The following is a 15,903-nucleotide window of genomic DNA, read 5'->3' as shown; positions in this document are numbered from 1 at the left end:
ACGCAAGCCAAAGGCCATTACCAAAGGCTAGCAGTCACAACAGCTACAAGCCAGCTGCCATACAAGCCAAGGGCCATAGAAAAAGCCAGTGGTAACATGACCCAAGGACCATAGCAAAAGGCCAGAAGCATTACCTGCTAAATGCTACTGTAGCTAAACAAGGTTAGCTACTAATGTGCTAGTAGATACTACAGTAAATGCCTGTCAATACACAAATTGTGCAGCCAACATAACTTAGCAAGTGCAGTTGAACAGCAAATAGGCCCTTTCTTCTGCACTGGAAAAGCAGGCGAACCAGCAGAAATACAGGATGCCTGTACAAGCATTAACGAGCACTTAGTGAACGCACCTATTTTTTTCCAGTTATATACGGTTTGTATTTGGTGTACCAGAGTGGATACAGAGGAATCATTGCTGGATTCAAGCTTAGTTCTAACTAGTACATATCCATACCAATGGCCCTTTTGTACAAACTTTTAGATATAAACATCCTATATCATGTTTAGAAATAAAGCCTTGCCAAACCATAGAAGAAAGCATGCTAAATTAGCTCTTAGGCTTGGAACGTGGTAATGCCGACGTTATTTATCTTCCCAATAAGCTCAAGTTTGAATCTTGTGCATAATTGGGGTATTTAGCATAGAACTAGGGCCATGGGGCATTGGGTAAATTCTTCTCCATCTTCTCCATCCACACAGAAAAAAAAAACTAAAAAAAAAAAACCCAAAACTGTGTTTCACTTCACACAAAATTTACCTAAGGGTCAGGGCACACGCTCAGATTCTGGGAGATTAGTCACCCAGTGACAAATCTCTTCTTCGGAGCGACTAACCTCCCCGAACTGCCTCCCGCCGGCTAGAATGTAAATCACTTCAAATGATACGATACAAAGCACTGCGTATCTTGACAGCGCTATATAAATAAATGATGATGATGAATACTACCAATTCCTCTTGTTTAATTCCCAAATTCTTAAAACACACAAGGATTATTTATTCAAAATTATATTTAAAAGGAGAGAAAGAAACCTTGTTTGAAAATGTTTAGTTTGTTAAATTGCCATCCCCCACTTGATAATTTTCAAGTAGAGCTCCACAAGTGTTTTTCGTCAGATCGACGCCCGTCGACAAAATGCACGTGAGAAGTCGGATGGAGTCGCACGCGTGAAGATAAAATTGGACTGAATGAAAAGTCTGAGGCAACAACTACACATCAGACAGTCGTGTCGGATGTGGACACAGAAAGCAGCCTCTTTATGGGACCGCCATACCGTGTAGTTGTTAACTTTTCATTCACGCGTGCGACTCCATCCGACTTGTCGCGGGCGATTTTGGCTCATAAGGGCTTAATTTAGAAGTAAATAAGTTAACGGTGAAAAAGAGAATAGCATTTCAAAACCACAGGTCAGAGGGGACAGAAGCTCCATTCAGTGAATATAAACACTATAGCAAGTGTTGTAAAACAGCAATCTGGAAGACAGAACATGATGAGCGCATTCCTTGAGAGGCTTAGCCCCACCAAAGAAAACCAACCCCAAAAAGTTTTTATAGTATATTAACAGTAAAAACATGTAGGATAGGAATGTGGCTTTTTTAAATAATGCCAATAATGTGGGTTTAATGGATACAGAAAAGGCAAATGTGCTAAATCAGTTCTTTTATTAAGTGTATACAATTATGGGAGTCCGTTTCAAGACCCACTCGATAGGGCCACTCACTGATGGCTGAGCTGAATATCGTCAGTGGTTAGAAACTAGATGTGCTATATAAAGGTTTACTCAAAGTTAATGTGAACAAGGCACTGAGAGAGCTTAGTTCAGTTTTAGACTGACCTATAATTTTCTCAGATTCGTTTTCATCTGGTATGGTACCTATGGACTGGAGGAACACTAATGCAATTCCTATATTAGAAAAGGGATTACAGTTTCAGCCTGGCAATTATAGCCAGTAATCTTTCGCAAAGGTTCGGACAAATCCAAAATAGTGGATTCGGTGCATCCCTAGAAATCCATAATGAAAAAGGATCTTTGTATACTTGTAGATAATTAACTTGGCTGTAGCAGTGAGCACTGCAAGTATATACAAGGTTTTGGCTGTATTAAAGGGGCACCGATTTGCAGGAAGAGGGTTTATTCTATTTTAAAGAGCTCTGGCAAGTCCCCATCTAGAATATGGAGTGTGGTTGTGCTTAAATGGGTTATAACTGGATAAGAGAGGGTCCAGAGAATGGAAACTAAGCAGTATGGAAGGTGTCAGTTAATACCTAAGGCATAGAGGAGGGGCAGTCAATATATGATTGCCAGCTAAACATACTAAACAAGTATGGATGTTTTAATTAAAAAAAAAGAATTTGGGTTTCATGTTTAATTTTAAAAGGACTTTTATTAAACAGCTTTTTATGTGTAGGGAACATTTGGGATATATGCTATGTATAAATATATAAGTGAATCATTTGCTTTATTTACTAGTAGGCCCTTACAGCTAACACATGGACATTCATTCAAATTAGAAGAAAGGAGGTTGCATCTAAATATTCGGAAAAGGATCTTTACAGTGAGAGCTGTGAAGTTGTGGCATTCTCTCCCTGAATCAGTTGTACTGGCAAATACATTAGATAGCTTGAAGGAGGGTTGGGTGGCTTTTTCGCAATTACAGAGGTATTGAAAATAGATCTTAGAACTAAATTGATTGTCCGATTGGCATCTTGGGAGTCAGGAAGAAATTTTCCCCCTGAGGCAAATTAAAGAGGCTTCAGAAGAGGTTTTTTGCCTTCATCTAGATCAACTAACAGTTAAGCAGGTTATATATAGACATAGAAGGTTGAACTTGATGGATGTCTTTTTTTCAACCTACCTTAGTGTTACTTATATGGCTATACAAACAGCAGTCAACACGTGGTTGAGATAAAGTCCATATAATATGTACACTTTTTTTGCATTGACTATTATGCAGGGTAAGCATTATTTATAAAAATTTTGGGATATGGGTATTTTATTCCATTGGTTGTTATACGTACGCATTATATACAATCCCAATAATAACATATCTCTCTAATGCTTTATTTACCAGTAGGTCTTTCCAGCTGACACAAGGTCACCCATTCCGATTAGAAGAAAAGAGGTTCCGCCTAAATATTCGGAAGGGGTTTTTTACAGTGAGAGCTGTGAAGATGTGGAATTCTCTACCTGAATCAGTTGTACAGGCTGATACATTAGATAGCTTTAAGAAGGGGTTGGATGGCTTTTTAGCAAGTGAGGGAATACAGGGTTATGGGAGATAGCTCTTGGTACAAGTTGATCCAGGGACTAGTCCGATTGCCATTTTGGAGTCAGGAAGGAGTTTTTTCCCCCTCTGAGGCAAATTGGAGAGGCTTCAGATGGGTTTTTTGCATTCCTCTGGATCAACTGGCAGTTGATCCAGGTTGAACTTGATGGACGCGTGTCTTTTTTCAACCTTACTTACTATGTTACTACTACTAAGCTACACTGAACTTAGTTTTTTACTGTAATTTCTGAAATCTGTCTCAGCTTGAATTTTTACTCCATTATATGACCCACAATTTGTAATGTACCAGTATATAATATGAAAACCTAAATATGAACACCAGGGTATATGTACAGTATTATGTGCCATAAGACCACAAACAGAAAGATCCTAGAAAACCATATACTGTATATACTCGCGTATAAGCCGAGTTTTTCAGCATCCAAAATGTGCTGAAAAAGTCTACCTCGGCTTATACTCGAGTCAGCGGGCAGTAGTTGAGATTGCAGTCACTTTTAATCATTCCTATACCAACAGTTCGCTTGGGGAGAGACTGCAATATCACACAGCGCCCTCTGTTGGTTATATGAAAGAATAACAGTGTGCCCTCTGTTGGTTATATGAAAGAATAACAGTGACTGCAATATCACACAGCGCCATCTGTTGGTTATATGGAAGAATAACAGTGACTGCAATATCACACAGCGCCATCTGTTTGTTATATGAAAGAATAACAGTGTGCCCTCGGTTGGTTATATGAAAGATTAACAGTGACTGCAATATCACACAGCGCCCTCTGTTGGTTATATGAGGGATTAACAGTGATGGCAATATCACACAGCGCCCTCTGTTGGTTATACGAAAGAATAACAGTGATGGCAATATCACACAGCACCCTCTGCACATGGTAGTGGGACAGTGGGACAATGCACACAGTAATCCGTTTGGCAATTCTCTGTCATCATCAACTTTGCAAAGAAGTCCGGTTGATCGTTGGGGGGGTCGCTTTGGCAGAATGTGCGCTGCTGGGAGACAGGGCTGTAGTTGTGTCTAGGCTTATATTCGAGTCAATAAGTTTTCCCAGTTTTCGTAGGTAAAATTTGGTACCTTGGCTTATACTCGGGTCGGCTTATACTCAAGTATATACAATATTTTTGGGAAGTAAACACACTGTCTAATCCAAAATGGGTAAATACATCTTTCAACTGCAAAGCAATGTGTATTTTATCCCTGTATTATATGCCCTGCATTTAATGTACCGGAGCAAAACATGTCCAGATGTAAATATAGCTCACTAAATGTTTGCGGCCAAAAACAAGTAAGAAATTACAATGCAGAACACAACAAAAATCACTAAAATTCAATAAAACCACTTAAATCAATACACTGTCTAGTAGTGTATTGTGTTCAGCATTGCAGAAGGTGGGAATCTATTTACAATATATTAATTTTATCCTTTCCTTTCCTCATCCTCGTAAATACATTCCAACTTACACCAATTCAAAGGAGATTGTCACCAGAGGACAGAGCAGATTTTGTGTGTGCTACAAATCTGCCTAAAATGAATAGGAGGCAGTATTGGCAGTTTTGCCCATTTCCCCAGAGGATGTTTTTTTCTAAGGCAGAGCAACGACAGCAGCACAGAAACATGGGGCTATTAGTTTAAGCAGTGTAATCCTTCAACAGAGTTGAAATGGATCTATCATTTTGTCACTTAGCCAGATGCTGCTGGGAGAGGAAGGGACAAGGGAGGTGCATCATTCTAACTTGTGCTAAAATCTGCACAGTGTGCCTGCACCTGGGTCTTTGCAATAGATCCAGGTGCAATCACAGGGGAGCGCTGAGAAAACCACGGGGGCCGATTTTTGGGCTGTGGATAGCAACTGGAGTGGCAGTAGCCTATAGAATGACTGATGCTTATCAGAACAAAAGGCTGAAGGAACTTGGAAAAGTAAGAAAATGGCTAGCCTGGCATCAAATTTAAATAGAACAAAATCAGTTTGCTCTTTTGCAAAACAGATTTCTGTACAAAGGGATTCTAATGGAGGGGTTCTATGAACTGATTTGTTTGAGGAACAAACATGATTTCCCAACTAAAAGTAAAGACTACAATGCAACTATAGATGGAGGAAAAAAGTTAATGATGTTCATTTTTCACTTGCCTTATCCTCTTTTTACATATTTCAGCAAGTTCTTCATCCACAAAAGGTTTGTGTCTGTGGGTACAAAATAATATTTTAATAAAAATACTTACATATGGATATGAGTAGAACATTTGGAATAAGGATGCACTGAATCCAGCCTTTTTCGACTGAATCAAAGTTCCTGGCCAAACCGTATGCGAATCTTTAAAATCATGCGACTTTTCGTCACATAAACCCGGAAGTAAAAAAAAATAGTTTAATGACTTTCAAGTTTAATTCTTTTTAACCCTTCCTGGCTCTAATTTGCATACGCAATTTCAGGGGTTGGAATCGCTATTTGTCCAAATCTTTCATGAAGGATTCAGCGGACTCCCAAAATAGTGGATTTGTTGCATCCCTAGTGTGGAATAAAGAGACGGTCTCCTCATTGTATACAACAGCAAGAAGGAAGCCATGTTTCACTTTCAACATTTTCATGAAAAATCCAACAGAGAAAAAGTAAGTGTTTTAAAATAATAAAAATATAATGCAGCATTGCCCTGCACTGGTAAACACTACTATAAATATATGATATACAGTATATACTCGTGTATAAGCCGACCCGTGTATAAGCCGAGGTACCTAATTTTACCTACAAAAACTGGGAAAACTTATTGACTCGCGTATAAGCCTAGGGTGAGAAATAAAGCTAAAGACTCTCTGTGTCTCACTTCTGTGTGCTGTGCTCACTGAAACAACACTTCAGTGACAACTCTCAGAGTCACGTGACTCCCCCTCCTCACCTGCAGGTCCTGTACAGAGATCTCCATGTTGGTGAGGTACAGGTAAGGGACTCCACTGCCGGCTCCCTTAAGTATGCTTAAGTATGCTTAAGTATGCTTAAAGCGATTCTGACACGTTCCTATAAAAATCATAGGAACGTGTCAGTATGAAGAAAATGCTGCACATAAAATATTTCTGCAATATTATGCTGCACATACCGGTAAAATATTTCCTGCAAAGGCCCCCCCCGCAAATCCGCCCCCAGCCCTGCGCACCTTTCTCAGCCGAATCGGTTCCTGCACTGACTGATCTTCCGGGTTGCTTCACTGACGCAGGGCTGAGAAAGGTGCGCAGGGCTGGGGGCGGATTTGCGGGGGGGGGGCCTTTGCAGGAAATATTTTACCGGTATGTGCTCAGCCTATGGAAGGATTGCTCCGCCCCCAGCCCTGCGTCAGTGAAGCAACCCGGAAGATCAGTCAGTGCAGGAACCGATTCGTCTGAGAAAGGTGCGCAGGGCTGGGGGCGGATTTGCGGGGGGGGCCTTTGCAGGAAATATTTTACCGGTATGTGCAGCATAATATTGCAGAAATATTTTATGTGCAGCATTTTCTTCATACTGACACGTTCCTATGATTTTTATAGGAACGTGTCAGAATCGCTTTAAGCATACTTCCGGGGTTCTGCAGGTCAGAAGCTGCCGGTCGGAAGCGCCATCAGTAACTGACCCGCGTATAAGCCGAGGCAGCGTTTTTCAGCTTGTTTTGGGTGCTGAAAAACTCTGCTTATACGCGAGTATATACGGTACTATAAATATACGGCTGTGTAGCAATGGGGGCAGCCATTCAATGGACAAACGGCTCAGGTTACACAGCAGATAAGCAATGTAGAACAATGACATTTTCATTACTTTAAAACACTAATTTGGTGTTACTGTTTTTTTAAATATAAAAAAGATCTGTTTGCTCTTTTAAAAAACGGATTTTAGTGCAGAATTCTGCTGGAGCAGCTCTATTAACCGGTGTTTTGAAAAATACATGTTTTCCCACGACAGTATCCCTTTTAAGTTGGAAACTGAGGTGTAAACAATGCAGGGACCAGTTAATCTCCGTATGGATACATTTTAAAGCTTACACAAGGTAAGCAGCAGGCAGACTCTCATGCTCAGGGCCAGGCCAGGTCGGGGGGTCGCAGAACACTCAGGGTTAGTCCACACGCTGCGATGAGTTTTCTATAGTCGCCCGAAGTTGCCTCACTGAGGCAACTTTGGACGACTATTGAAAACGCATCGCCGTGTGTGCTTTAGCGCAGGCGACTTTTCATTGTAGCATATGGGAAAACACAGCAGTTCGTGGAGATTGTCGCTCAGAAGACGAGGTGATTAGTCGCCAGGCGACAAAATCTCCCCGAATTACCTTGTGTGGCCTTACCCTTAGGATTGTTGTATCTTACCAGTGGAAGGAAGCTGTGCAGACAGCAGAGAGTCTCCTTGTCATTTAACTGATAGATAGAAAATAACAGCATAGAAAATTGTATAAAATCGACAGCTTCCCAGTTTTACCTATTAGAGGTCTGGTTTTGTACGTTTCCATCCTCTGGTTGATGCTTGTTCAAACCATGCTCTCCTTCACTGCAGAAAATAAGGAAAGAAATAATTAAAGAACTGGTATTCTGAAAAAAACATTGTAACAATAGTAAGTGTCAATATTACATAGTGGAGTTAAAGTGAAAAATAGTAAACAAATTACTGAGCATATTGAGAATATTAACTCACTTACTAGCATCAAACGGTCTCTTACTTGCTGCAGTTGTTCATCTTAGCCACCTCTGCAACGATTTCATCTTTTTGATCTCTCGCAAGTGAATCACTTAATATTTCACAAATATCTCTGGATGTCTCAACGTAATGTGATTTCTCTATAGTAGTGAATTCTATTTCATGGTCTCGATTATAACCTTCAGCCTGTCGCTCCTTTTCTTTTTCTGTAAGAGGTATAGTTTTCCCATGGGGAGAGCATATGTTTCTGCACTTTCCAGTGCTACAATCTTTATTTTTTTTCTTTGAAGAGCTTAAAGAGGTGCCCTGTTGTTTGCCATCAGCACCTAAATTACCACCAAGACATGTAGTTAGAGCTTTAAACTTACATCTGACCATCTTCATATGTGAATCTTTGACCTGTATCATATCACGTTTACCAGTATGATCAAGTGTATTTTCTGCCAGTGGACTCAACTGCTGATTTTCCACAGAAATTTTCTGTTGCCTCAACTCGCCTGTGAGTTCTGCTGGTGTGCTACCCTCCTTTCTGTGATATGTCTCAGATGGTTTCCAACTTGTATCAGGCATTTGAATGTCTTTTTCTGCATTCTTGGGGCATCCTATATCACTACATACATCAGTGTGCTGGCTGGATCCTTTGACATATGTGCTCTGTGTGTTAAAACTCTCCGATACTTCTACAATCAAGTTACATTTCTCCTGCATAGTAAGGTTATTAGAAAGTATGCCTGTATTACAAAGCAGAGTTTCTTGTTCATTATCACAAAGTTGTCTCACTGTGCTCTCAGAATGCTCTTTCAGTGTAGCACAACCCTCCATCTCTGTACTACATTCTAACGGGTCCCAGTGAAACTGATGGTTTGCTCCACAGCCCCACAGAAATTGTATTTTATTCTTTGTTTCTGTGAAGGAAAAATTTGACAGCAGAGAAAGGGGAGAAGCACAGCTCCTGCCATGATGATGACACAACAGTACAAGATGGTGGAGTGATGCTAGAGAGACTGAAACAAGAGAAATTGCTTCAGGATCTGTGAAAGAAAGATTCACATAATATCAATGGATTTGGCAGAATGAAAATACATTAACACATTCATAAGGGATGCACAAAATTCTCTTTTGCCTTATACTGTACTCCATAAAAAGCCAACTTTGCATATTTAAATTTGACCAAAATCAGAAAATGCTCACCATCTTAAAAAAACTATTGTCTTCAGCTGTCAACCCAAGTATTCGAAACTGTAACAATTCTATATATCTATTTTTTTTTAAGGATCATATTAACGAACATGTTGCAAAGGTTAATTATTGAAGAAAAAAAACTAAAAAAAAAAGAGAAAGGCCTTTACATGCATTTAATATTAATGTACTGTTACACACACGCAAATTAACAGTTGCCAAACGGGTTTCGGTGAGGCTATGCATTGTGGCAAAATGCACCATGTATGCAAGCTGACAACCCAATGCCATATCTGGCAGTGCAAACCCAAGACAGATGGAAGCGCAAATGCGTAGTGCATCAATGTCCAAAATATGCAATTGTGAATCAGAAAGCCCACTATAGTTAATATGAAAAAAAGCTGCTTTGCAGCTGTTAACGCTAAATACAACATGTTTACATAGCAGCAATGGTATAAAATAGAATGTAATAAGTTCTTATTCAGGAAGATAAAAAGTGGTCAAATATCGGTGGCTGTCTACAGAAATTTAGAATGAAAACCTCTATGTATGTGTTCCAGGTTGGCAACAAAAACTCATTTTAGACAATGCTATACACAATAAAGGGCCAAAACAGCTCTTTCCCTGGAAATGGAGAAACCAATGCATGTGACATTAGCCTAAATATAAATATTTTCACTTTATGAGGTTACTGCTCATTTAACACTTTCACTGCCATAATAATTTTGCACTTTGTTTTTTTTTCTTTAGGACAACCTATCTAATGCCACTTCTATAAAAATTTATTAAGGCACACAGACTTTGTGAGGCTCAGTGAGCAAAGTACAATTTTGAGTGGTTGGCATATCTTTTCCCACATTGAAATGAATTCCAGTGTTGGGAGAGGTAGACACAACTGTGCATGCACATAGTTGCAGTCTCTGTCATTTCTGGCACTTGGCATGCAAGTGGCTTTTGCCTCCATTCTTTAGGTGCAAATGTACTGCGCCTATTGATACAGAGTGTGCAAGGCAGGTCAAATGAGGTAGCATAGTAAGGGAAAATGGGGAGGAGATTTTATTGGGGTACTAATGAGGACAGGGAGGACCACAAGTTCTATACGAAATATTTTCAAGCTGGTACCAGTTTGCAATGCAAGGAGTCTGACTAGTAAAATAAGTGAGCTGGAGGTGTGGGCGCAGGAGAGAATGTATGATATGATTGGTATTGCTGAATGCATTTTGGAGGGACAGATGCAAAAGAAAAGGAGGAGAGGTATGTCTATTTGTTAAGCAGGATTTAAAGCAAATATAAAGGAGAAAACGATGATGGAAAATGAGGGAGCTGAAGCCTTATGTGTGGAAAATGTAATGGATTGAGTCCTTTACATTATAGGGGTATGCTAAAGACCTAAAGAATGTAAGTGAAGAAGAATAGGTGAAGCTCCTGTTGCAAACAGAAAAGGCTGCTAGTTTAGGGAGAAAGGATAATGAAGGCTTGATTACTCAGATATTTACTGGAGAAACACTACTGCCAGCAAAGTAAATGTGAACAAGTTTATAAACTTGTTGCGTGACAATTTTATGTCACAGTTTGTTGAGGAGCCAGCCACAAACCATACTGTACGGGATTTAGTAATCTCTAATGATCCAGAACGTATAGCAAATGTGCAAGTGGTTGAACCGCCTGGGTAATAAGAGACCACACTTATCTCATTTAATGTTTGGTGCAAAAAACAAATATACACTGGGGAATACACCCTAAACTTCAGAAAAGCTCATTTTAACGAGAAGGAAAGCTAGCAAAGCAGTTTATTGCCAATAGATTAGCCACGATAGTGCAAGCTATAACACTATTTAGTCTGTAGAATGCTTTATCATACCTGAGTAAACCGCTCTAGAAGCTCTCTCTGTTTGTTTAGGATAGCAGCTGCCATATTGGCTTGGTGTGAAATCACTTCCTGCCTGAGTCTCTCTGCTCACTCATAGCTCTGGGCACAGATTACAGCAGGGAGGGATGGGGAGAGTAACAAACTGAGCATGCTCAAGACCGTGCCCAGGAGGTTTAAGATGAAAACAGGAAGTCTGATACAGAAGCCCATGTAAACACAATAGAAGGAAAGAAATGCTGTGTTTCTTTAAACAGAGGACTCAGAGCAACATTATTATCCACAGGGGAGGATGAGGCATATCTTGGTTTACACGGCCGATGCCCTCCTCTGCCGGCATGTGCCATACTCTAAAATTTCGGCCCTCAGTACCACAGAAATTGGACAGCACGTTTCTAGAGAATGTCATTATGAGCAGTGATCAGCATGTTCAGCGAGTTTGCAATTGATCCTCAGCATGCAGCTCAGATTCAAAATCAACAGATATGGCCCATGTGCCCCCCTCAAGTCTCTGATTGGTTACTGCCTGGTAACTAGGGTAACCAATCAGTGTAAACCAAGAGAGCTGAAAAGCAGGAAGTAGTGTTCTGGCTATTATGTTACACATCCAGTCACTCCAGCCTTTATACATTGCATTTTTGCCTAACTATATTAGAATTTTTTTTTTTTTTATTTTGCACAGCCTATTTACCCAGTTTTTTTTTTTTACACTGAACAATTCCTTTAAGGGAATAAATTGAGAACAGGAATGATTTAATATTTTAAATGACAACCATTTCTGTTGTGTTTTAATCTGAAAAACATATCCCAATCTGATACCCCAATCAATGCTCTGAATGGCAGCCCTCAATACACTAAAATTAGCTTTTCTGAAATTCATGTTTTTTGTTGCCCCAGTGTATATTTGTTTTTTGCACCAGACATTAAATGATACAACATTATGGTCACTATAACCCAGGGGTTCAACGACTTGCACATTTGCTATAAGTTCTGGGTCATTTAGAGATCACTAGATCCAGAATAGCATTTTTTTTCTGGTTGGCTCCTCAACAACCTATGCCATAAAATTGTCATGCAACATGTTTATTAACTTGTTCCCATTAACTGATCTGGCATTACTGTTGCTCCAGTCAATATCTAGGTAACTAAAATCCCCATTTTCATTACTGTACCCAAACAAGGTAAAGTAATGATGATGGAAGGAAGCCTTTTAATTACCAACTACCCTTAGCATTGCGCTGCGATAAGCTTAAGTCTCTATTTACTCCAAGTTAGAGTGATGTCAACCACCCCATCACTCCCTTGCAGTTGATCGGATGCAAACACAAGCAAGTCTGGCCACCCTATCAACAGAACAAATAGAAGGAAACAAGAAAACAACTCTTCTCATAACCTCTCCTGAACGAATCAACTGTAAGAACTGATTCAATCTCTGTGTTTCTAAACTGTTGCCACCACTTTGGGCTAAGGGCCATGGCAGGAGAGAAGATTTGTTGCCTGTGTGCTATCTGCACTACGGATGATGACTTCCTGAAAATACCTCAACTTTCATTATAATGCAAATCGCAGTTAGGTTGGATCCAGTAGCATCTAAATGACATCATAGCCACATAACTCTATGATGTCAAGATTAAATAGATTTGTAAAAATTATGCAAAGTCTCAGTTTTATAGAAAGGCTTCACAATTTGTGGTTGTTTATAATGAAGAACAAGAGCTTTAAAGGATAAGTAAGCCTTTTATGTCTGCATTCTGTCTCAGGTAGATTCTGTATAACAAGCAGCTTGACCGCAGCTCTCTCAGCTACTTTCTTGTCAAGCTCTGCACTTTTTTTCTGAGCTCCCTTCTATCTCTGACTATTAAGACCTCAAAGAGGTGTCTACTGCACATGCTCACTGTCTCTACTCCAATGGATATCAGTCAGGCATACACAGAAGACACCTCTATGAGGTTTTTACATTCAGAAAGAAAAGGGGGAAGAGCTTCATGCTAGACAAGGAAGAAGCTGAGAGAGCTGCAGTTGAGATGCTTGTGATACAGAATCTACATGAGAAATAATTCAGGGAGAAAAGTGTGTTATTCTCGGAGCGATTCACAATCTGTGCTGTGGCTCATTGCAGCAGACATGATGGCTTCCATACAGAGTAGAATGAAGGATGTTCCACAAAAAAAAGAGGTTCATACATTGAGAGCAGTGAAATTATATAATTCTACCCTGAAGTGGCTGTACTGGTAGATACATAAGCTAACTTTAAGAAGGGGTTAAATTCTTTTTTTAACAAGTGAGAAAATAGACAGTAACTGAAAGTAGCCCGTATTACATAAGTTTATCCAAGGACAAACCTACTTGCTCTCTTGGAATCAGGAAGGAATTTCCTCCCTATAAGCTAGTTGGAGAGATTTTGATTTTAGTTTTTTTGCCTTCTTGATCCACTAGCAGTTAGGTAGGTTACATTTAAAGATAAAACGTTGATGGAAACTCGATGTTTTTTTTTTTCAGGATTTCAGCTGTACAACAGTAGTATCTATAGCATTGGGGCACGCTTGTGCGAGTATATGAATAGATGAACAGTGGTCATAGTGGGGTAGTAGGACGCGTGTGGGAGGGACAGATGCTAAGGTTCAGCCCACACCCCGAGAACATCATGCAGAAGTCAGCCCAAACCCACCCGACCCGCAGGTAAACCATCACTATTAGTACTTTAATACTGTATAACCATAGGTTAAATATAAAATTGTCCTTATAGTCATCCGTGTGTTCAGTGCTTCTCAACGAGCCGCAGTCCCCGTGCCAGATTGCAAGGATTCCAAGTAAATCAAAAATAGCCGGAGAGCACACCTTTATGTTTAAAAGGTTTTCATTTTTATTTCGCAGACACTCCTGCACAACATGTTTTGGCTACAACAGCCTTCACACTATTTTTGATTTACCTGTATAACCATAGACCATTTATATTACAATCTGCAGCCCTTCCTGATCAGTAAGTACAGAGGTGGCTTTTGAAGTTCTCCCCCCTTTTCAACACGAGCCAATGAGCAAGGGGGAGTGGTGTTGTTGCAAGTGAGTTACATGTGGTATAAATGGTATCACCCTTTCATCTTCAGTCAAATAGCAGTCCTTTCTATGTTTTTGAAGGCTTCCAGCATATTTTACTTGTCTGTACCCTGGTAGGTGGTAAACACAAGACCACATACACACAATTTGACAACTGTACATATATGCACAATCTTTATTAAAGTAATCTATTATCAAAAAAAAACCAAAACCTTAATTTAAGCATTGTATGGCCCATTGTGACTAGAACTCCAATCGCACTGTAAAATTATGTATTTTTTTCAGAGATTTTTACTGTGCTTAGCAGTGTTGTTGCATCCCAAATCTGTGTTGCTATGGATTGCTTGTTTTTGCCTATAATGTCTTGATTGTACAAAGACACTACTGGAACAAGGAATGGGGCCCCTGATCCTACTGTACTATAGTTTTTCAGGTATTTGCATTTATTGATTATATAACACTGTAGTTATTTTATTGTATCCTGCATTGATATTGACTGCTGGCCCTTAAGAATTGTGTGTGGACGATCCGAGATCTTTCTAACAAAATTCCTCAAATTTTTTTTTTCGGTCAGGTTCACACCTTTGTGTGAGATCAGCTACGGGTATGGGACCTGTTATCCAGAATGCTCAGGACCTGTGGTTTTCCGGATAATGGATATTTTAATAAATTTGGAGCTTCATATCTTAATTCTACTGGAAAATCATGTAAACATTAAATAAACCCATCAGGCTGGTTTTGCTTCCAATAAGTATTAATTATATCAAATACAAGGTAAATTAGGATTATTTGGATAGAATGGAGTCTATGGGAGATGGCCATCCAGTAATTCAGAGCTTTCTGGATACGGGTTTCCGGATCCCATATCTGCAAAGATCAATTTATCCTTACCAGTTAGCACAAAACAACAAAAAAAAATCACCAGACTTAACAGAAGTAACAGTTATTCTACATAATGTGTGGTGTGGATTTGTGGTACAGGTGTGGGATCTATTTTCCAGACTGCTTGGGACCTGGGGTTTTCCGAAATAAGGGATATATTCCTAATTTGGTTCACCACTCCAGTTTAGTTAAAATATTTCAACACTGGGGGAAAAAACAGGATTGTTTTGACGGTACTATAGATAATCAGAGAAAAAGGAAGTCATTATTTGCTTAAAATGGAATCTATGGGAGATAGCCTTTGAAAATTAACAGCATTTTGAATAATGGTTTCAGGATAAAGCATACCATACCTATTATTTTTCAAGTGCTAAAGAAACAAAATGCACAAACATTATGAAAACTCTGCACTGTGTCAAATAATACATTTCTTACCTGCACATAAGTTAGAAGTTGCTCTATACCTGCAAAATCAAACAGACAAGAGTAAAAGTAAAGATACCAAAGCTAGACATAGTTTTAAGGTATATCTATAGGCTATGTGCAACTTTAGGGGTTGTGCTATCTAGCCAGACATTTTGCAGTACTATTTATACCAAACTCACCCCCTTTTAGTGATGTTAGAGATAGGTGGAGTATTTGCAGAGAAATTACTGGAGGGATGAGATAAAAATAATGACATCAAGGGGCTGAGAAAAGACTGGAGACATCAACAGAAATTGCTGGCTGGTAAGAACAATAAGACCCTTCATCTGCCTGTATTGTGTTGTGTCAGCCCAAACTCACACATCACTACAAAAATTTTTATTTTTTAATTGACATCCACTGAACCCACAGGGCTTATTAACAAACATAGCTGCTAACTTGTGCAGTTGTTATTGGTGCAAAGTTGATACCTGTTTTTAAACCAGCCTCCATAATACCACCTGCTGAAAACACATATCACTGACAAATATTTTTCAAAAACTCCCTGTACAA

The 15,903-nt window shown here is 39.5% G+C and overlaps 1 protein-coding gene across 5 annotated transcripts in view; it reads right to left on the bottom strand.

The window, feature by feature from the left end:
• LOC108696315 (zinc finger protein 239) overlaps positions 1–15,903 on the bottom strand; it is a 30,627-nt gene that overhangs the window by 13,960 nt on the left and 764 nt on the right. For 2 of the 5 annotated variants that reach the window (XM_018225568.2, XM_018225572.2), the window contains exons 2-6: positions 15,531–15,578; positions 15,361–15,389; positions 7,966–8,974; positions 7,728–7,796; positions 5,426–5,479 (exon numbers count right to left, since the gene is read on the bottom strand). In XM_018225568.2, coding sequence (XP_018081057.1) covers positions 5,426–5,479; positions 7,728–7,796; positions 7,966–8,974; positions 15,361–15,389; positions 15,531–15,578 — 1,209 coding nt within the window. The remainder of the gene's footprint in view (positions 1–5,425; positions 5,480–7,727; positions 7,797–7,965; positions 8,975–15,360; positions 15,390–15,530; positions 15,579–15,903) is intronic. The other 3 variants (XM_018225571.2, XM_018225570.2, XM_018225569.2) reach the window with 3 other exon arrangements.

The sequence above is a fragment of the Xenopus laevis genome, chromosome 7L (genome assembly GCF_017654675.1).
Source record: "Xenopus laevis strain J_2021 chromosome 7L, Xenopus_laevis_v10.1, whole genome shotgun sequence".
NCBI lineage: Eukaryota > Metazoa > Chordata > Amphibia > Anura > Pipidae > Xenopus > Xenopus laevis.
This window is presented reverse-complemented; position numbering and strand designations above follow the sequence as displayed.